Source organism: Triturus cristatus, chromosome 1_1 (genome assembly GCF_964204655.1).
Source record: "Triturus cristatus chromosome 1_1, aTriCri1.1, whole genome shotgun sequence".
NCBI classification, from domain to species: Eukaryota; Metazoa; Chordata; class Amphibia; order Caudata; family Salamandridae; genus Triturus; species Triturus cristatus.
The window spans coordinates 590,569,045-590,591,083 of NC_140579.1; the positions used below are offsets into that span (position 1 = coordinate 590,569,045).

Consider the following 22,039-nt stretch of genomic DNA (forward strand, 5'->3'; position numbering starts at 1 on the left):
GTGTCCATGAACACCTGCACCAGCCTTCCCTTGATGAAGGGTAGAAAGATTTTTAATGCCAGCCAGATCACCCGAAGTTCCAACAGGCTGATGTGGAGTCCTGATTCTGCTGGAAACAAATGGTCTCTGGTCTCCACCGCTAACAGATGGCCGCCCCATCCTAGGAGTGACAGATCTGGTTGGGTAAGGAAGAGGGGTCTGCCACAGACCCAATCGCGGTCAGTTAATCACCACTGCAGACCTGTCACACTTCCCTCAGAGATCTGGACCATGTTGAAGAGATTCCACTGATGCTGTGCTCACTGGAACTTCAACTGCCAGTGCAGAGCCTGCATATGTCAGCAAGCATGCGTCACTAGCAAGATGCAGGAGGCAATGAGGCCCAGCAACCTCAGAGTTATTATCACTGTATTCCAGGATAGAGGCTGAAACATCTGTATCATAGCCTAAATATCCTGGGCTCTCCATTCGGGAGGTTAGGTCTGAAACTGCACCGTGTCCAGAACAGCTCTGATGTAATGGAGCATCCGAGTGGGAGTCAGGTGTGACTTCGGCATGTTGATAGTAAACTCCAACGAATGCAGGAGGAGTGCCGTAGTCTGGAGGTGGGAGATGACAGCCCGGGGTGATTCCGCCTTCAACAGACAGTCATCAAGTTAGGAAAGTACTGGAACCCCTGAAATCCGCAGATGAGCTGCAACATCTGGCATCACCTTGGTGAACATCCAAGGGGCGCTGGTGTAACCAAAGGGGAGCACAGCAAACTGAAAGTGCTCATGGCCCACTGTTAACTGCAGGTGATGCCTCTGGGCAGGCAGAACGGGAATGTGGAAATATGTCTTGCATATAGGCTCCACGCACCTCACTTGTGGCGTGGATAACGGCGACGACACCAACAACACGCAAAGCCGAATGATGCCACCTACTAGCAGGAAGGGGTACTGCTCAGGAAATATTTCTGGATCCAGTCTGACGCCTGGGGATAATTCCAAGGTAAGGAGTCTGCGGCTAGAAGTCTATGAAATATACTGCTTTTCGTGTGCTTAAATAAATCATTTTTTCTAACCAAAACACCTACTACATACACTTTCCAAATGAAATTTAAACAACAAATCAGATTAAGCAGTCTCTTAAGCACACTTTGGTTGGGCTTAGGGGTGTATTTTGCCTTTTACAAGGTTCTCCTGTGTTAGGGTGGTGTGATCAAAAGGATTTACAGATGGTTTTGTATGCCAATGGCGAGATAATGGTTGATGAGGGTATCAAGGTTGGTGGGAAGATGCTACTGATGTTTCCCAATGTTTTAGTAAATAAATTGGTAAATTAATTGATTTTGAACGTAAAATCAATTTTAAGGAGAGAGGTGTTCTCAAATTACACAAAGTTAGAAGTATTCTGATTTAATTGAGATGCAACTAATGTACTTCAGATTTGATCACTGCAGATAGAATTACATAGGTTGAGGCATTTACATGGATTTAACCTTTAGGAGTAGCACAACACAGGAGGAGCAAGATGGCATACATGATATCAAGAAATTCTGTTAAATAATTTGGGTGTGAGTCGCTCCAGCTCCAAGGAACTCGGAGAAGTGGGGAGCACAGCCGGCCGCCGGATCCACAGGTGGAGTGCAGGAGCAGGGCCTCAAAGCATGTCGGTTGGATGCGGAAGCCAAAGAACACTTCAACTTCATCTTGAATTTTGAGGAAGATGTTTTGGAGTGGGAAGACGACTGTCCATGGGAACAACTCGGAGAGCGGTCCCAAGATCTCCCTAGGGAGATCAAACGATGCGGAGCCTTCTTCTGATGCACTGTCAAGAGCTTTATCACCCACTCATGGATTGCCTTGGGGTGCATAGATTTGTTAGGGGACCTATCACTAGCACAATAGATTACTGTAAATTTGGGTAATGTACCTAAATGTATTATTTTTTGTTTACCTCGTTTTCTCTTGTTATGTATTTTACTATACATGGATTTTGTTTTGTTTTATTTGAGGAAGGGGATACATTTATCAAATAAATAATTCACCACACACAGAGTACAGATTAAGTATTTATTCTCTACCTGAAGGAGCAGTCCCTTTCATCTCCACACCCCAGCTCAGTCCTCTCGGTATCCACCATGGAATCCATTACCTCATCAATGGTATGCCAGGATGTCATACCTACATTATAGTATATAACAGATACTCTATCTACCTGCAGATACCTCACCTCTTGAATCTCCCTAGGCACCAGACTGGATCCAGATATGTTTTAAACAGCTCTCCTGTGCTGGGAGGTGGGGCTAGACTCCATTTCGATGCTGGCCACATCACTAGAGTTGAGTAAGCACAAACCTGGTGTACTAACATCAGTTCCTCGTCTGTATTTTCCACACCAAAAGAGACAGGAACAAGGCCAAGCAGATTTACAAATCAGGCAATTCACGAAAACTACTGAGGAACCTTAGTAATTGAACTTTATTAACTGACCTAAGACTGTTCTCAGGACGGTGGGAGGGTGAGATCAGAAAGAAATGTGCAGGTAGATAAGTATCCATCAGGAAGATCCCTACCAAAGGTAAGTAACTTGTTCTTTTTATGGATCATTGCAGCGGTTCATACTTAAAAGCATATGGTAAAGCAAATTACACTAGTTTTTAAACTCACAGTGGACAGCCCCTCAAACAGCACTATCGGCTACATCAAGGACGGTGGCATAGTCGACTTTGGAGTAGGAAAGTGATGGACTGCCAATGACATAGCAATTGAAAACTTACAAGTCAACTTGGCTGCCAAAGAGGCAGTCAGCATTGTTGGCTTATGCTTTTTGGCATGATTTCCAGGTGAAGCTGGTGACAATTTTTTTTTAAAATCAGACTTCACAGTGTGCTTTTGAGGCTCAGGACCCACAACAAACGCAGGGTACAAAGTCAGAGATTTGGCGCTTGAAACATGTAGCTAATCTGAAGTATGAACTTAAGGGGCTGGCCCAGAGGGGCCCTTAGCTTTCATTGAAAACTGCTGTAGAATTCATGTTGGGTCTTTGCAACCATAATGTTTGCTTCTTGGATGAAGAAATGGAAGCAGTGGGAGAAGTCTCGTCCAGCACAGTTAGCCTTTCATGGGCCTTCCGGGACTTGGCTAAAAAGGAGACACGTTTGTCTAATTTTATGGGATTGTGTCCTGGGTTTAGACAACAGAGGGACAAGGTGTGGGGTCATCAATGAAAATCTTTTTACCATTTGGATCGCAGGCTTCGATAGAGCGGTCTTTGAAGATGATTCAGATATGATGAATACACTCCGGTCACAAAAATATGAGTGGAAAACACCTCCCTATTTGTCAATCAGGTTTAACTAGCCTAAGAGAAAATAAAGTCATGAATAAAAATGTTAATCTGAAAGGCTTTAAAGCAGAGCTCCAAATGACCTACTCACACTACATATGTTGAAAAGCTTTTCAGATAAGCTGCTGCGGGAAGGAGTTGAACTCAGTGCCACAGAGGATTGCCAGCTCGACCATGAGGAATAATCCATCCATGTAAATGCCTCAAAACGGCCAGATAAAGGCGGATTCAGTTGAAAAAGGAACGTACTGAAGAACCTCTTTTTGAGGTAATGAACAAGTTACTTACCTTTAGTGACGCTTTTTCTGGTACAGACTCCATCAAACCGCAGATTTCTCACACTTGTATATTCCCATGGCGTCAAACTGGATCTGGAATATCTTGAGCAGTTACCTCTGTGCACCCGTAGGTGGAGTTGATCTGATCCGCATCAGCGGTGGCCGAAGCTGAAGTAGTTTGCACTGTGCCTATATAGGCGCCACCACAGCGTGATGACATCAGTTACTTTTTTGACTATTTCCACCCTAAAAACACAGAGCCACATTAGAATGATTATTCAACCAGTGTGCAGAATCTAACAGGATGTTAGGGTGAAGTGCCCAGTTTGCAGAACAGGGAGGGATGGGAGTGTTGGTGAGTAATCTGGGGGTAGAAAAGAGTCTGTAGCTGAAAAGGCATTACGGAAGTAAAGTAATATGTTCTTCTGATAGAGACTGCTAACTGCAGATTCCTCACCTTAGCATAGATACCCAAGCAATACCACCTCAGGGTCTAACCAGGAAATCCTAGAGGAACAAATGGGCAAAATTTCCGTCTTGACAGACTTGACCGCAAGCAGTAGTGCTTCGTGAATGTGTGGAGGGACGCCCATGTAGCAGCTAAGCAGATGCCCAGGACAGGTACCCACATAAACTAACGCAGGATTAACAGCCCTGGCCCTGGTTGAATGGGCACTCAAACCATCAGGAGGCTGCTTCTTAGCTAGTGCATAGCAGATTTTAATTCAAAGTACAACTCATCGTGAGATGTTTCTCTTCTGCACTGCTATGCCTTTTCACTCCTGTGAATTCAAACAAGAGTTCATATTCCACCTGGTGGCCTTTGCTGCTAACAATGGAAAAGGAGAGAGCTCTTTTTGGAACCAAATGGTGGAGTCTCTCCCCTTCCTTAAAAGGATGAGGTGGGCAAAGAATGTCAGTAACGTGATGTTTTTGTCGACGTGGAAAGAGGTCTGCACCTTCGGAAGGAAGGAGGCAACAGTCCTAAGAACCAGTTTGTCTGGCAAAAGCTGAAATACGTTGGGTTAACTGAAACAGTTTGAAACTCACTGACCCTTCTGACCTATGTAATGGGCAGTAAGAAGGTCGTCTTAAGAGTTAGATGTCTGAGCGGACAGCTATGCAGGGGTTCAAATGGGGAGCCCATGAGAAAAATTAGGACCAAATTAACGTCCCACTGGGAAATGATGAAAGGGGCGTCACAACAGGTGACTTAAATAATCAGGACTGATGTGGCAACCGCAAGAAAGCCAATATAACCAAAAGATAAACCTTTAATGGCGCCCAAGGCAAGGCACAAACAATCATACCTCCGACAAAGGGACCAGAAGTGGGTCAACATGTCAGGAAGAGCACCATGCCACAAATGTGTCCCAAAAGCAGGCATGCACAGTCTTTTTTGAGGAACGCCTGGTTGCCAAGATGACATCACATATATTGGGAGGAAGATCAAAGACATTCAACTGTTGCTATTCAATCTCCAAGCATGACGGTAGAGTGTGTGTAGTTCCTGGTGCAGGATCCTGCCCTGCTGCTACAACAGGAGGTCCTCCCGAAAAGGCAGCCTGATCGGAGGACAGATGCTAATGCGCTGGAGTTCCGGATACCAAACTCTCCTTGTACGGTCCAGACCCCTTAGATGACTTGGGCCCAGTCGGTCCTGATGTTCTTGAGAACTCGGGGCAGGGGCGGTATCTGAGAAAGGCGTGCAGGAGTCCTGGGTTCCAGTTTAAGCGGAACGCGTTTCAGAGCGAGTGCTGCTTTCGAAATTCAACACAGAAGAGCTGATATAACGTGCTTTTGTTGATGGTGAACAGATAAAGCCTAGGATCTCCCCAGTCTCAGAACAGACCATGCACAACTTCGGGTGTAGACACCATTCCTGATAGGAACAGCATTGGTGGCGTAGTTTGTCTGCCCATGTGTTCAGAAATCCCACCAGGCATAGCACAACAAGGAAGATGTCCTGTCTCTCCAGCCAGATCTTGAGGGGCAGGGCCTTCTGACAGAGTCCATGACCTCACTCCACCCAGTTTGTTGCAATACCACATAGTAGTGGTGTCGTCTGTGAATACCTGAACCAATCTTCCTTTGTTGGATGTGAGGAAGACTTTCAATGTCAAGTGGCTCATGCTCAGCTCCAGACGCTTGATGTGGTGCAGGGACTCTGGCAGAGGCCAGAGTCCCCTGATCTTCATTTCTCCTATTTGGACGCCCCAATCCAGAAGCGATGTGTCGGTCATCATTGTTCTGAGTCAAGAAGGGAGAGGGGCCTGCCACTGGTCCAATCGCAGTTTGTAAGCAACCACATCAGATTGTTTGCATTCTCCTTTGAAATCTCGACCAGGTGTGAGAGATTCTCCTGATGCTGTGCCCACTGAGACTTCAGGGCCCACTGCAGAGTCCACATATGCCATCAGGTGTACTTCACCAGCAGGATGCAAGAGGCCTTCAGACCCAGCAGCCTCAGAATCAGTCTCACCAAAATCCAGCACAGAGGTTGAAATATCAGGATCACAGCCCGAATGTCCTGAACTCTCTGCTCTGAAGGGTAAGAGTGGAGCTGCACCATGTCCAGAATAGCTCAGATGAAAGAGTGTGAGAATGAGTCAGGTGTGACTTTGGCATGTTGATAGTTAACCCAAGCGAATGAAGGAGGTTCATCCTAGTCTGGAGGTGGGTGATATCTACCTGGGGAGAACCCGCCTTAAGGAGCCAGTCATCAAAGTAGGGGAAGACTGGGACCCCAACCTCCGAAGATGTATTGCAACCACCACCATCACTTTTGTGAACGCCCAGGGGGCACTGGTGAGGCCGAAGGGGAGCACAGCCAGTTGGAAATGTTTGTAGCCTACTGTGAACCACACCTTACGCCTCTGAGCTTGCAGGATGGGGATGTGAAAATAAGCGTTGAGCAAGTCCAATGCTACCAACTAGTCTCCATGGTCCAGGGCAAACAGAATATGAGCCAAAGTGATCATCTTGATTATCTCTTTTTTCAGGAAGGTGCTGAGGGTGCAGACCTGGTATGGAAAGGAGGTCTATGTTCCTTTATCAGCATCAGAAAGTAGCAGGAATAACAGCCACACCCTACTTCTGATGTCGGCACCCTCTCAATGGCTCCTTTGACCAACTGAACCTGCACTTTCTGACGGACCAAGGAGAGATGGTTCTCTGTCAGACGTTCTGGGGATGGTGTCACACGTGGAAGTTTTCACGAATAGAAGGGCATAAACCTTCTCCACAATTTGTACCACCCACATTTCGGATGTGATTTTGGTCCATTGGAACAGGTGGGGCCTGATCCTCCTGCCAAAGTGATGGTCGTGCTAGTTGGAGGGCTCACTAAAACGGCTTGGAGGCTGTGGCAGCGAAAGGGCTGGAAAGCCTGCTAGTTGGGTGGGCAAGGCTGGTAATATGGACGTGCATAGGAGCCCAGGCCATGAACATGTAAGGGAAGAAAGGACTGCTGCTGTGGTCGGGAAGTCAATGGAAGGCCCAGGGATCTGGCACTGACACAGCTTTCACAAAACCATTGAGTGTTGTGTCAGTTTAGTCACCAAATAGTCACGAGCCATCGAAGAGCATGTCAATCAAGGATGCTTGGACATACCCAGCGAACCACAACCAGGCATGGTGGTGAAGTGCCACCATCGAGATTTTGTTCCTGCCTAGGAGCCTTTGGTCTCCAGTCCACACCTGATGGCGAACTTAGCTATGTTCCGACAGTCCACCAATGCGTGGTTCAAGATCGCTTGGCCTTCTTCAGAGTGCACAGGCAGCAGCTATGCAACCAAGTTCCAAAGAGCAGTGGTTCTTAACCAGTGGTCCGGGGACCCCTCAGAGTCCACGAGTCCGACTCAGGAGGTCCGCAACTGCTCAGAAAATTACACAATATTAACAGATTAATAAAGTGTATGAAAATAAAATAAAACATAAAATTGACAATTTTAAGATGTTTTATGAATTAAAATGTAAGTTTGCATCCTCAGATTTGTGGGAGCAGTACACGTGCATCAAACAACATATTAGTAAGGACAATGACAGGCCTCAATTGAATTAAGACAAGCACCAACCTCCACATTAAAATTAAAATTTTGATTTTTTAAACTGGTTTATGAATTAAATGAAACATTTCATTATTTGTTTACTTGTTTGATGAATACTAGTTTGGTTAACTCATGTTTGATGATTGCTGGGGTTCAGTAAAGAATCAGTGAGAGTCACCGGATTCCAATAATGATTCAGTGGGGGTACCCGGGTTCCAGTAATGATTAAGTGGGAGTCCACAGAAGTCAAAAGGTTAAGAACCACTGCCTTACAGCATGGGAATATTGGTCAAAGAGTTATGCGATGTTCACCAACTGCAAGGGCAAGGTGGTGGAAGAGAAGATTGTCTTTCCAAAAGTGTCAAGCGTCTTGGATGCCCTATCCAGTGGAGTGGAAGGGAAAAAATGTGGGTTGACCTTAACTGCTGAGGCCTGCATTACCATGCTCTCATGGCAGGGTTGGTGGTAGAGGAAGACTGGGTCTCCTGGGGTGGGACGATGGCTAAGAGCAATCATGCCGTGCACAAGAGCCCCTGTGCAAGGTTTAGCCCCTTGTGCAAGGTTTAGCCCATGCCCACAGAAGAATGTCTGTGAGGTTGTCATTAAAGGGGAGCAATGGCTCAGTAGATCTCGGCTCCGGGTGAAGCACCTATGGCAAGATGTTGGTCTTGACTCCTGGCAGTTGTAGGTCAAGGACCTCAGCTGCTCTATGCATCATACTCACATATGATACGACTTCCTCCACAGAGTCTGGAGGGGTGGAGCGTCTCAGAGTCAGAGACAGCAATAGGCTCATTGGCGAAAGGCGTTAGGAGGACTGGGGTTGGAGTGGGGTGGGTGGAGGCAGCAGTGGACCAGATCCAGGGGCAGATCCAGGGGACCTGGCTAATGTTGGGGTCAAAACCGCCACAAAGACGCTCAAGAGTGAGTCGGTGGCCCAAAAATGGCATGCATACAATTGGAAAGGAATATGCTACTTACCAGTATGCATCTGTTCTTGGCATGTAGAGCTGCAGAGTTGTACACTTAGCATAGGTCGCCATCTGGTGTTGGGCCCGGATGTTTGCAGTTTGTTTTTCTTCTTGGACAGTCTTTGGAAGTCACGAGTTTGGTGACTCCTCCTTCGGTCCGTACTGCGCATGGGCTTCGGCTCCATCCTCAGATTGTTTTTCGCCAACAGGGAAATGATGGAGCGTAGTAATAACAGTGAGAAACCCATGTGTTGTATCTAAATAAGATGTACTGGAACGGATACAGGTAGCCGGGGAGGCGGGTGGGCGTGTACAACTCTGCAGCTCTACATGCCAAGAACAGATGCATACTGGTAAGTAGCATATTCCGTTCGAGGCATATGAGCTGCAGATTGTACACTTAGCATAGATTATATAGCAGTACCCAACCTTAGCGGCGACCACCGGTATCCGTTGCAGCTGTTTGAAAAAGTGTCTTTAGTACAGCCTGGCCCACCCTAGCTTGCTGCTTGGAATGCACATCTACACAGTAGTGTTTTGTGAAGGTGTGCGGTGTAGACCATGTGGCTGCCTTGCAGATGTCATCTAAGGGTATATTCCCTAGAAAAGCCATAGAAGCCCCTAACTTTCTTGTAGAGTGGGCTTTAGGGGGAACAGATAATGTTCTCTTTGCCTTTTGATAGCAAATTTGTATGCATTTTACAATCCACCTAGCTATCCCTGATTTTGAAATGGGGTTGCCTTTATGTGGTGGAGAGAAGGAAACGAACAATTGTTTAGTCTTCCTGAAGGGTTGCGTTCTTTGTATGTAGTATAGTAACGCCCTTTTTACATCAAGTGTGTGTAAGGCCCTTTCTGCAACAGATTGGGGTTGCGAGAAGAAGACAGGTAATTCCACTGATTGATTGAGGTGGAAGGGGGAAATGACTTTGGGCAGAAACTTCGGATTTGTGCGAAGTATGACCTTGCTGTGATGCATTTGTATGTAGGGTTCCTGTATGGTGAACGCTTGTATTTCACCAACCCTTCTAAGGGAAGTGATAGCTACAAGGAAAGCTGTTTTCCAGGTGAGAAACTGTAGCTCACATTTGTGCATTGGTTCGAAGGGCGGACCCATTAGTCGTGTAAGAACTAAATTTAGATTCCATACAGGGGAAGGTGGTGCCCTGGGAGGAATTACTCGTTTAAGGCCTTCCATGAAGGCTTTAATAGCGGGCACTCTGAAGAGTGATAAATGCTGCCTGTTTTGTAGATAGGCAGCGATCGCTGCTAGGTGTAGGCGTATGGATGAATATGCCAGGTTACACCTGTGAAGATGGAGTAGATAGCATATGATGTGCTGTATGGATGCATCTAGAGGGTTGATTGTATTGTTACGGCAGTAAATTACAAATCTTTTCCACTTTGCGGCATAGCATGCTCTAGTGGTAGGACGTCTGGCTTCCATGATGATGTTCATACAATCAGGGGGAAGGTTAAGGTATCCGAATTCTAGGATTTCAGGAGCCAGATCGCCAGGTTGAGCTGAGCTGGGTCCGGGTGCCTGATTTCTCCATGGTTCTGGGTTAGGAGGCATGGGGATAGATGCAGTTTTTGATGTGGTACCACTGACAGTTGTAGTAGCGTGGTGTACCACGGCTGCCTGGCCCACGTCGGAGCTACCAGAATGAGTGTGAGGGAGTGCTGTTGTAGCTTCCTGACCACTAATGGAATTAGTGGGAGAGGTGGAAAGGCGTATGCAAATCTGCCTGACCAGTTCATCCATATCGCATTGCCCTTGGACAATGGGTGTGGGTATCTGGCGGCGAAGCTTGGGCATTTTTTGTTTTCGTGGGTGGCGAAGAGGTCTATCTGAGGATGCCCCCACTGTTGGAAGAATGGGTGAAGAACTTGTGGATGCAGTTCCCATTCGTGTATTTGTTGCGTTTGTCTGCTGAGCAGATCTGCCATGGTGTTTTGTACGCCTGGAACGTGCTGTGCCAGGAGAAAGATGTTTTGAGGAATTGCCCATCTCCATATGCTCTGGGCTAAGCGGGAGAGCTGGGGAGAGTGTGTCCCCCCCTGTTTTTGGATATAATACATTGCAGTCATATTGTCTGTGCGAATGAGGACTGCTTTGCCCGAAATCTGTTTTTGGAAAGATTTTAGGGCTAGAAAGATCGCCAAGAGCTCCAGATGGTTGATGTGGAGCGATTTTTGCTGTGGAGTCCATAGACCTTGCATGGTGAGGTGTAGAAGGTGCGCTCCCCAGCCGGAGAGCGATGCGTCCGCTGTTAGAGTCACTTGAGGAACCGGGTCCAGGAACGGCCGCCCTTTGGAAAGGTTTGTGGTGTTCCACCACTGCAGAGAGTGATGTGTGCGGCCGTCCACCAACACCAGATCCGTCAGCTGACCCTGGGCCTGGTTCCACTGTTGTGCTAGGCACTCTTGAAGTGGACGCATGTGGAGTCTTGCATGGGGCACTATGAAAATGCAAGACGCCATCATTCCTATGAGCTTCATAAACACTCTTGCTGGAAGAGAGTGCTGAGGAAGGAATGTTTTGCGTAAGGCTTGAATGCTTGTGATTCTGGCTGAGTTTGGATAGGCAATACCCTTGGAGGTGTCTATAGTGGCCCCGAGGTATTGCTTTGTGTGAGATGGTATGAGGTGGGACTTTTGGTAGTTCACCGTGAAGCCTAGCTGGTGGAGCAGTTGGATGGTGCTGTTTGTATGCTGCACACAATGGTCGTAGGACGCGGCTTTTATTAGCCAGTCGTCTAGGTAAGGGAAGACGTGAATATGTTGACGTCTGAGGTGTGCTGCTACTACTGCTAGGCATTTGGTAAACACCCGTGGTGCGGTGGTGACCCCGAAGGGGAGAACCGTGAATTGGTAATGTTGCCCGTCCACCACGAACCTGAGGTATTTCCTGTGAGAGGGGTGTATTGGAATGTGAAAGTATGCGTCTTTCAGATCCAAGGTTGTGAGAAAGTCTCCCTGGCAGAGGAGTGGGAGGACTTGTTGTAGAGTGACCATGTGAAAATGGTCTGAGTGTATGTAGGCATTTAGAGGCCGGAGGTCCAGAATGGGTCTGAGGGTCTCGTCTCTCTTTGGTATTAAGAAATATAGAGAGTAGACCCCTAGATTTCGTTGGTTGACGGGGACCTGCTCTATAGCATGTTTTTGCAGGAGTGAAAGTACCTCTTGTTTGAGCAGTGTGGAATGTTCTTGAGACATTGGACGGTGCCTTGGTGGGATATTGGGTGGGGTAGATGTTAGCTCTAGACAGTACCCTGACCGAATAATTTGGGTCACCCATTTGTCCGATGTTATGGACTCCCATACGTGGATAAAGTTTTGTAGTCTGCCCCCGACCGGAGTGGAATGGTCTGGGGGGAGCGGAGGGGAGTCATTGTGCGGGGGGGGTGGCAGAACGGGTGTTGTTGGTTTTGCCCCTGCCCTTATTGTTGTTACCCCTGTAACCACCTCTCTGATTGCCCTTTGAAAAGGTATTTTGAGGAGGGGACTTGTAGGAGGAAGAGGCGTTATCGGTGGAGGAGCCTCTACCTGTGCCACGAAAGGACGAGCGTCGAAAGGAACGTTTGGAGGCTTGTGTTTGGAGTGCCCCCATAGACTTTGCTGTGTCTGTGTCTTTCTTCATCTTTTCGAGCGCTTCGTCTACCTTTGGCCCAAAGAGTGTTTCCTGGTCAAAGGGGTGATTGAGTATGGATGCCTGGACTTCTGGTTTGAACCCTGAGATCCTGAGCCAGGCGTGGCGGCGAAGCAGGACACTGGTATTTATGGCCCTAGAAGCAGTGTCGGCTGCATCGAGGGCACACTTAATGGAGGTGTTTGTGATTAGTTTACCCTCCTGTATAAGGTCATGAGCCTTGTGCTTGTATTTTTCTGGAAGGTGCTGCATAAGAGCCTCTAGTTCGTCATAGTGTGCTCTATCATATCGCGCAAGCAGTGCTTGTGTGTTTGCAATGCGCCACATGTTTGCAGCTTGGGAGGCGGTGCATTTACCAGACGCGTCCAGAAGTTTAGATTCTTTGTCTGGCGGTGGGGCATCTCCTGAGGATTGGGAGTTAGCCCGCTTTCTAGCTGTGGAGGCAACTAGGGAATCTAGGGGAGCAGGGCCCTTGATGTAAGCAGGGTCTGTGGGTGCCGCCTTGTACTTCTTCTCTATTCTAGGGTTCAGTACTCTGGCTCTGACAGGGTCTTTGAACACCTCTGTAGCGTGCTTGGTGACACCCTTAAGCATGGGTAAAATGGAAGTAGATTTGTCCTGTATATCAAATGTATCCAGTAGGAAGTCTTCTTCTACTGGTTCACTGTGCATGTCCACCCCATGGTAGTGTGCTGCTCTCTGCACTAAATGATGAAACCCTAAGGAGTCCTCTGGAGGAGACGGCCTTGATGGGTATAGGTCGTCCTGAGGTACATTGGGTATATCAGGGTTATTGTAATCCTCCCATGGATCTGGGGTCCCTGGTGGAGTGGGATCCATTGGGGGGTCCGCCGGGTAATTGTCCGGATCCCCATCATCTGGATCTGGGGATGGGGCCGGATCGTAGTGAGGTAAAGGTGGCGGAGACCTGTGAGGTGGAGGCGGTGGAGGAGGTGTGGGTAGGGGAGGCGGTGGTGGGGAGGGCACTCTGAGGGGAGAAGTAGCAGAGTCCTTCCTTTTGGGTGGAGGAGGAGGAGCCGGAGCATCAAGGCGTCTTTTCTTGGTAGTTAAAGTCAAAAGCCCAGTCTTTGGATCTTTGGACAAAGTCTTTTGTAAAGGGTCTGGTGTAAACAGAGCCAACGGTGTCGAGTCGTCTGTCGGCACCGGTGATTTCGGAACCGGGGGTTTCGATGGTCTGTGTGCGCCATGCTTTTTTGAGGTCTCCGGGTGTTTCGGCGTCGAATGATGTTTCGGCGCCGGAGCATCGGTGCCGACAGATTTGTGTTTGTGTTTGGTCGGCACCGAGTGTCCAGGCTTCGGCACCGGTGGTTTCGGAGTCGAGCTGGATTTTGCAGTCTTCGGTGCCGGATGCTGTTTTTCGGCACCGGGTGTCGGCTGGCTCGATCCCGAGCTGCCATGAGACTTTGGGTGCTTCGACACCGGGCCCGAAGGTGGGGTGATCGAAGTTTTGGTTTTGGTTTTGCCCAGGCCGGCAGGCGAGGGAGTAACCTGAGTCTCTTTGGTTTTCGGCGCGGGGGTGGGAGGGGGCATAGTACTCACGGCCCGCTGCGCTGGTGTAACGTCCTCCACGTCGGAGTCGTCGGCCTCGGAAGCGCTGACGACGTCTTCCTCCTGCTCGGTGTGTGTTTGCCCCGAAGCTTCGGCGTCGTCTCCGAAGATGTCCGGTGGAGCTGCCGAGGATGAGTGCGCCATGGTGCGTCGAGCTCTTCGATCTCGGATGGTCTTCTTCGATCGAAAAGACTTGCAGGCGGGGCAGTCTCTAGCCTCGTGTTCCGGGGAGAGGCAAAGGTTACACACCTGATGGAGGTCGGTGTGGGGAAATTTAGACCCACATTTTGGGCACTTTTTGAACGGAGTCCTTTCCATCGGCCGGGACCGGAGTCGCGGAGGGCCCGAAGGCCGGTGTCGATGTACGGGATGGAGAAAAGTGCCGCTTCGAGAGATGAAGATGATGAAGGAACTCGAAGAATCGAGGATTTTCCGTCGAGGCTGGAACCGTAGAAGTTCGAAGCCGGAGCACGAAGTATCACATCCGAGCCCGATGGCGGAAAAAAACAATCTGAGGATGGAGCCGAAGCCCATGCGCAGTACGGACCGAAGGAGGAGTCACCAAACTCGTGACTTCCAAAGACTGTCCAAGAAGAAAAACAAACTGCAAACATCCGGGCCCAACACCAGATGGCGACCTATGCTAAGTGTACAATCTGCAGCTCATATGCCTCGAACATTCTGTTAAAAAATTTGGGAGTGGGTCACAATGACTCCAGGGAACTCAGGGAAGTGGGGAGCGCAGCCGACCGCCGGCTCTGCAGGTGGAGTCAGGAGCAGGGCCTCAAAGCATGTCATTTGGATGCGGAAGCCAAAGAACACTTCAACTTCTTCTTCTTGGACTTTGAGGAAGATGCTTTGGAGTGGGAAGACGACTGTCAGCGGGAACAACCAACTTGGAGAGCACGTCCCAAGATCTCCCTAGGGAGATCAAACGATGCGGAGCCTTCTTCTGATGCAGTGTCAAGAACTTTATCACCCACCTGTGGATTGCCTTGGGGTGCATAGATTTGATAGGGGACATAACCCTAGCACACTAGAAGCAAACTGCACAAAAATGGTCGACAATAATTTGAAAAAAGTGGTCAAAAAGCGACAGAGGAATCTCTCCGGATCTGCGTAGTAGGTGTGAAAAGAAAGGAACTGATGTCAGCCGCCAGGGCAACGCCAAAATACACACCGGCTGCGTAACTTCCAAAGCGGACACCGCCAACATGGAGCCGATCGACGCCACCTACTTGCATGCAGAGGTACTGCTCAAGATTTTCCTGATCCAGTCTGACCCCTGGGGAATATTCTAAGATGAGGAATCTGCGGTTAGAAGTTTCTATCAGCAGTCAAATGCATCATAAAACGTGTCTGTGCACCATATAGCTATATGAAAGACTATTGAAACTGACTGATGTTGGGCAGTGGAGGGGGAGAAATGGGATTGAAGCATTTTGAGTCTGTACCACCTATGATCATGAACGTTAATCGCTAGTGGCAAACCAAACAATTCATTAGGTGGTAAGTTAAATGATCAAATGAAAAGAACTAAACTTCTCTTCTAAACAGAAATGGTAATATATTTGGAAAGAAAAGGCACCCAAAATTGAGAGAAAATCTCCAGTAACCAAGTTAGGACAGCAGATAGTGTCAGTAAATAATCACTTCCAAATTAAAAGTGATTCATATTGGATTCAATACTAGCTTGTGTTACTTTCTCTTTTGTATCTATCCTGGGATGTGAATGCACAGGCAAAGCCACACCCAGTGCATGTTATGGTTCCAGCCTGGACACTTTTTTTTTATATATAGTTCACTACTGTTTTGTAGGCCAAAGGTAGGTTCACAGGGAACATTGGTCTCAGGCAACAATGCTACCAATATACTCCCTCGCCACCTTGTTGGGAATAATGAGCCTGAACAACCCCAAGAAGCTCCAATCTTGTTTAAAGGAGCTCTCAGGCAAAAACACACTTCAGCGATACTTTTAAATCCTTTGCCTAGTTTTAAAAGGGTGAGTGGTAACACAGAACCCAGGGTCTTTTGACTTGGTGCTTTCCCTCCAAGAATCAGTAAAAACTACATAAATCAAGAGAAACACCCTCCCAAAGAAAACAGATGGCTCGGAAGATCAGTGGTGACCACTCAGTACTACAAACAGATGTTGCCGATGCTTTGACAGTGTCTAGTTTCTCTTACCTACATGCAAAGCTTGTGTCCCACAGTGAAGTCCAGCATCCACCTCAGTACTGGTCCTTAAACATAGACCGGAGATAGTATCTTATAGCCTTTTGTGGAATTCCAGAAAAGAAAGGAAAAAAAAGAGCAAGAACTACCTAGATGTAAAGTTCCCATGCATGATATACAGGCTTCTTCTCAGTAAGTGATATGGACCTGCTGGTCACCCCAGGCACTGTATCCAAGAACAGCATGTACAGCAAATGTACAGGCAAAGATACATTTTCTTTTTTTGGTAAACTGGAATCAAGAGTTACAAATGTGAACTAAATAACACATCGGCCAACAAAGAGATAGGAAGAGTGTGGGCTCATGTAGTAAAGTCTCCTGGCCAAACGCAATGGCTGGTCATGCACAGGTGGGGCAGGACTGGGCACCCAGACTAATGCTCATACGAACTGTAACACTAATTCTCTACTCTAGAGGAGTTTTCGAATCATGCCTGCTAATGCACGAAAATCCCTGACTGTTGGGAAGGAAAGAGATCAGGATGGCACAGTAAATACTCTCTTGGTCTCTGTCCCTATATAAAATACAAATAAGGACAACGGCAATTCTCAGCGCTTGCAATACCTGGATTAAGGAAAAATGTAAAAAACCAAAAACAATCCAGAATACCGGCTTAGGTAAGAGTCTTTTTGCAGTTTTCATGTATTTTAAGTGGTTTAAGTGAAATCCAGCTAGAGAAAATATTCAGGCACCATCTTTTTCACCTCAAATAAGTCAGTTAGAGTAGCATACCCCTATTCTCCACACGTTGTTTAGGGAAGGGGTCTGGTGAAATTTCACTTTGAACAAGGATTAATATGAAATAAAGTACTTGTTTACGTCTACCATCTACTCAGTTGAAGTTACACATTTTTTGTAAATGTGTTTCACTTCAAATGAATCGTACTAATCATCACTACAGATAAGATAAGAAAACGCATGAAATGCTGAAAATCAAAAAATTGTTCTTAAGTTTGCAGGGAAAAGATGGAAAGCTACAAATAACTGATAGGATAGGTATGATGTTTTCTGAATCATTAGCAATGAATGTGAAGCAGGAGATGTGTTAGAGTGGTGTAATATTGACAATCTGAATTTTCTTTGTACTATAACTGGTGGGACAGGATAAATCAACAGATACTGCATGTGACTACATAACTGAAGATAAAGGTTTCTGTCCCAGAAGTGCTGACTGAGTGAAGTACATGAAATTACAGCTATCCGGAGAGCCAGGCCACACCTTCTTTTGTCACAAGTAGCGGCACAGAGACAAAGGACACTTTTCATAAAAAGAACAAAATGAGAGTCTATAGATCAGTGATCTTCAAATTATGCCTACATAGTGTAAAAATAAAATCTCAACAAGGTCTCCCAGAATGACAAACAGTTTTTTCTCAATTATTCTATAAAATTAGGAGCTCTAAACAATTCAAACATTTACGTTATGTTCAGTGGCAGCTGCCTCAGAACTGGGGTGGTGGGAATGGATTACAAAACAAATAATATTAAAAAAATTAACTTACCTTTTCCTTCGGAACCGCACGTCTCTCCTCCGTCCTCTTTCTCATGATCTGCAAGAAGCACCAGAAGCCCTCAGACTTCTGGACTCTCGCAGCGAATGTCGTGATTGGCTGAGCATCCTGTTTGGACGCTCAGGGAGTGCCTGGGGAGGCTGGGCATGTTCTCCATGGGGCTGTGCAACACCAGGTAGCATAAATAGGTTCCAGCAGGGCAGGACCTTTGATGAATGTGTGACTACAAGGCCTTCCTCCTGCGCTCCCTTGTGAATCAGCCCTGAGTTGTGTGGTAATTCCTCATCCAGACCGTTGGCAAGTATTAGGCTTGTTCCATTTTTTTAAACTTAGAAGTGTACAAGACAAATAGCATATATGCACTCACGTCTCTGGTGGAAGTAACCTCATTACTCCCCACCCTGACGAAAGCCCAGGACTTATTTAGGCCCGGTAAGAAGGGCTGAAACATGTTGGTGCTGAATCTAGGGTCATAGGACCATCACATCCTAATACCCGTTTGTATATATTTTAACCTTCCTTCCCACTCCACTATTAAAGAATCCTTTAGGAGTGGGTGAGGAATTTTATCTTTAATGGTACGCCCCCATATACAATATCTTTAAGTGGTCCCTGAAATATGGTTGAGCCCACCCCGACTTTTAGGAGTTGGGGTGAGCCCCATGATGAAGCATGTCACTATTAGAGTGACATGCTTAAAAGAAAAGGGTCTTTTTCCCTTTCCACCGGTAATAATGGGTTGGCCATACATATAATCCTCTAAAAAAATATGCATTTGAGAGAATTACCATTACACACTTAGGAACCCCTTGGGAACTTTGGTTGTCTTTTTGTTTTCCTTTGCCTCTGGAGGTTTTAACAATTAAGCTGCGGAAAGGACATTCTTTTGGTTAGAAGTATGCTCAGTTATCCCAAATAAAAATGCTATCAATTGCGATTGCTAATATTCTATGGGCAGCCTGGTCTTCCTGAAGCATACCAGTAACCGCCGAGTGAACCTTTATGGGAAATGGGGGGAGGAAGGGTAGCCCTACCAAGTACCACATATCAGGGGTTAGACAAACGCAAATTAGTGTGGCGGTCTGCACTAAAATTCATAAGTCAAGCTTTTATAGCGTCTCCTGATACCCCACTGGCACTGCGTGACACAAGTCGAGATGGAAGGAGTGCCGACATTGTTTCTTTACTGACATTTTTGACAATTTGTCATTTTGTGGTTACGGCTTACTTTACATTTTTTTTCCAGAATTTGTGGCTCAGGTGGTAAATGCTGACAGACACTTGTGCTTGTTCTCGAAAGCAGGTTGCGGAAGCATGTGTTCAGGACATCTTCCAGTCTGCGAGCATTTCCTTTCTTTTACTGTAATTTGCTACCTTCATGTGGGTCTTTTAGCAGCAAACGTTACATTTGTGCCGAATGAATACGCACTTGACAGAACTGCTTCATAACGTGCTCCACAGCAGGAACTGAATTACAACTATGAACTGAGTGGTGGGCAAATTAAACATTCCTTTTCTTATTGAGGTGCGGGCCACAGGGACAGAGTGTGTGGATCAGCCTTCACTGTGTTGTCAGCGTGCGTGACTGGCATCACCAGCTTTGCTGCCCGGCTGCCCCCAAGAAGGCATTGCTGCTAATTGGGTGGGGCTGCCCCCCTGGAAAACAGCAGGCAGGGGAGTTTTTAAGAAGTAAAAACTGCTGTGAGCTAGAACGAGACACTCGTGTAGAGAAATGCCTGTGGCTCCCCATGTGCTCTGACGTATCTTTAAATTGCGGCTGTAGCCCTACAACCTCCTCCCCGGCTGATGCACCAAGACATGTCGCAGCTGAAGATTGTGCATACACAGCTAGGGTAAAGCTCTCAGCTTGGAGCCACACTCCAGGAGGCACTGGTGGAATGCAGCTGTCAGGTGAGTCACCTTAAGGCGGATACCTTTTCAAGAGAAAATGGAATGGCCATTAGTTGTTGTTCAAAGAGTCTGCAAAACCTGGACCTGAGACTAAACAGGACTGGAGACAAACCTGTATTTATTTGTAATGTGCCATTTCTATATATGTTTACTTTAAGTATTAGTCAAGGATCACCTATAGAACAGCTTTAAAGTGCTTTCTATTTATATTTATCTTTGAATTATGTACAGATCAAATGTAAAAATACCAGCTTTCAGTGATTTTACTTATTTTGTACTGCCAGCAACATCAAAATATCTGCCCTGTGTTCATTTGATCTCAGCAGTGTGTGCTTAACTGTAATAGGGCGCAATAAAGTGCAATGGCATGGGGGTATGAGACGTTTAAGGATGATTTATTTACTTTTATATCTGCTGGGCACACAAATGTTCCATTTCAGGGGTTTTGAAACAGTTTCAAAATAGTTTAGGTCTTAGTGATCAAAAAGGTGAAATTTCCAATATTCATCTCTTTCCATGCACTTCGCTGCTAGGATTCACTCGCAAGATAATGTCACACTAAGTGTCACACATTTGGTAGTTGAGTGCAACTCATAAGTACACTGAAACCATGAAAATGCCACACATTAACATTCTGAAAACTTAACAGTTAGGCTTTGAAGGTATTTTGTAGCCTGTATACATGTTTTTTCCCCCGACCACACAGAACTGTTTTCAGCATGATGGTCCATTTGGTCAGTGCTTGGTGCCCCCTGAGATTAATTCAGGTCCCCCACGTTTGAAGTCAAGACCATTGCTATGGATGCTCAAAACGGATGCCATGCAGGTGGGGGGCATCAATTGGGATCCCTCTGGAATGCAGCGTTATAGGAGGAGACAAACCTGACTAACTAGCAACTATATCTCAATGGGTTTCCTCCATTAACTCGAATAAAAGACAGCCATGAGCCTTTCCTGTTTTGTAATTTTAAATCCACATTTTTTTGAGGGCGTGCTTTTCTGACTGTCTCAGATTTGCGTTTTTTTCTCTCTTGATAAAGGCAGTAATACGCAAACGTAGTGCTTTTTTGAATTGCTGATCACATAATCATTCGGTAAAATAAGAAACTGAGTTTAACTGGTGAGCAAATATGCAAGGGGGAGATAGGAACAGTCTAACCTTCATGCTTTTTGTGTTTGAGTATCTCCGATTACTTCCACACACATATACATCACATGTTGGAATCCAGACACTCTGCCATACAGTGCACAGTTCAACACGTATGTTACAAGAAGAAAGGAAAACTAAAAGAAGTCTATTTGACCACCAGATAAAGAAAGGTAAAGGTCACAAGCACAAAAAGGTGAACTAGACAGTCATGGAGACTCATTCTTCTCTAGTTATATATTCGCAATCAAAAGACAGAAAACTAATTAAAGAGCAATTCATACCTAATAGCGAGACTAGAAGCACCCTGAATGACATCACGGGTTTCAAAGTCAAACAAAAGACGAGATGATGAATAAGAAGAAAATAAAAAACAGTGAGAAGAGAGAAAAAGTGTGCTGTGAAGACAAAATAAAACAACAGGGGATGAAAACAACTCAATGAAAAGGCCTAGGCCAGATGTAGAACCGGCTTTCACACGCAGCAGAAAAGCAGAGCAGCAGAAACCTACTAAAGTAAGAGCAGTTACCATGAAATCTCTTGGGCTGGAACTTGTTCCTACTGATCTCTTAAGCAAGAAACAAGCCTTGGCTGTAAATGCCTGAATCACGCTTTCTAATTCAACATTGGGCCTGTTGTCACAAATGCTTCTGAGTTACTCATATCCCCGTTTAGACTTTGGGCGTGTCTGTATCTCTGGAGGGGGTGGGAGAAATTTTCAAATGGCTGGACTTGGTAATGGCACAGATGACTAAAAAACCATGGGGTGGATTCCTGACCTCTAGTTGAGACTGATTCAATCATTTCCATCTATCACTTTTTTGTATAATCACTCAGCTGTGCCAGAGGTAGCTCCGCACTTCTTCATCCACCCACTGACCCACCTGATGGATGTCGAGCCCATCCACCCTCACCACCACGCAGCTGGAGCGCAGCCGGCTCCACGCGGGGCGGGAGGGCCTCGCGATCTTCGGGAAGCCCGTCTCCGGCTCACTGCTCCGAGACGTGGACAGAGTGTCTGAAATGAGAAGGGAGGCTTGAGTTAGCGGGTCTCGGCCGCGGTAAGGATTTCATAACAATGAAACAGTGTGCTTTCTTCCACTACAGGGACAGGGTAGGGTGAGAGGCAGTGAAGGAGTCAAATGGATACGATACCGCGGTACACGCCCGTCGGCAGAGATGGGATGAAGGTGCCTTTCAGATCGGAGGCTCATGGAAAACAATTTATGCGAGGCCGTTATTTATGCTGTAGAAGAGGGGACGGTGATGAGATTTAGGATGTGAAGATTTCAAAAAGAGAACTGAAGCAAGGAAAACTACGAACATTTGCAAAACAGCCATCTATAATGCAACAAATAACGTCTATAATGCTACTGTGGAGAA

At 46.6% G+C, this 22,039-nt stretch overlaps 1 protein-coding gene across 7 annotated transcripts in view; it reads right to left on the bottom strand.

Annotated features, from left to right (window-relative positions):
• BLTP3A (bridge-like lipid transfer protein family member 3A) overlaps window positions 1–22,039 on the bottom strand; it is a 1,033,704-nt gene that overhangs the window by 574,775 nt on the left and 436,890 nt on the right. For all 7 annotated transcript variants that reach the window (XM_085645841.1, XM_085645832.1, XM_085645827.1 and 4 more), the window contains one exon: window positions 21,541–21,674. In XM_085645841.1, coding sequence (XP_085501967.1) covers window positions 21,541–21,674 — 134 coding nt within the window. The remainder of the gene's footprint in view (window positions 1–21,540; window positions 21,675–22,039) is intronic.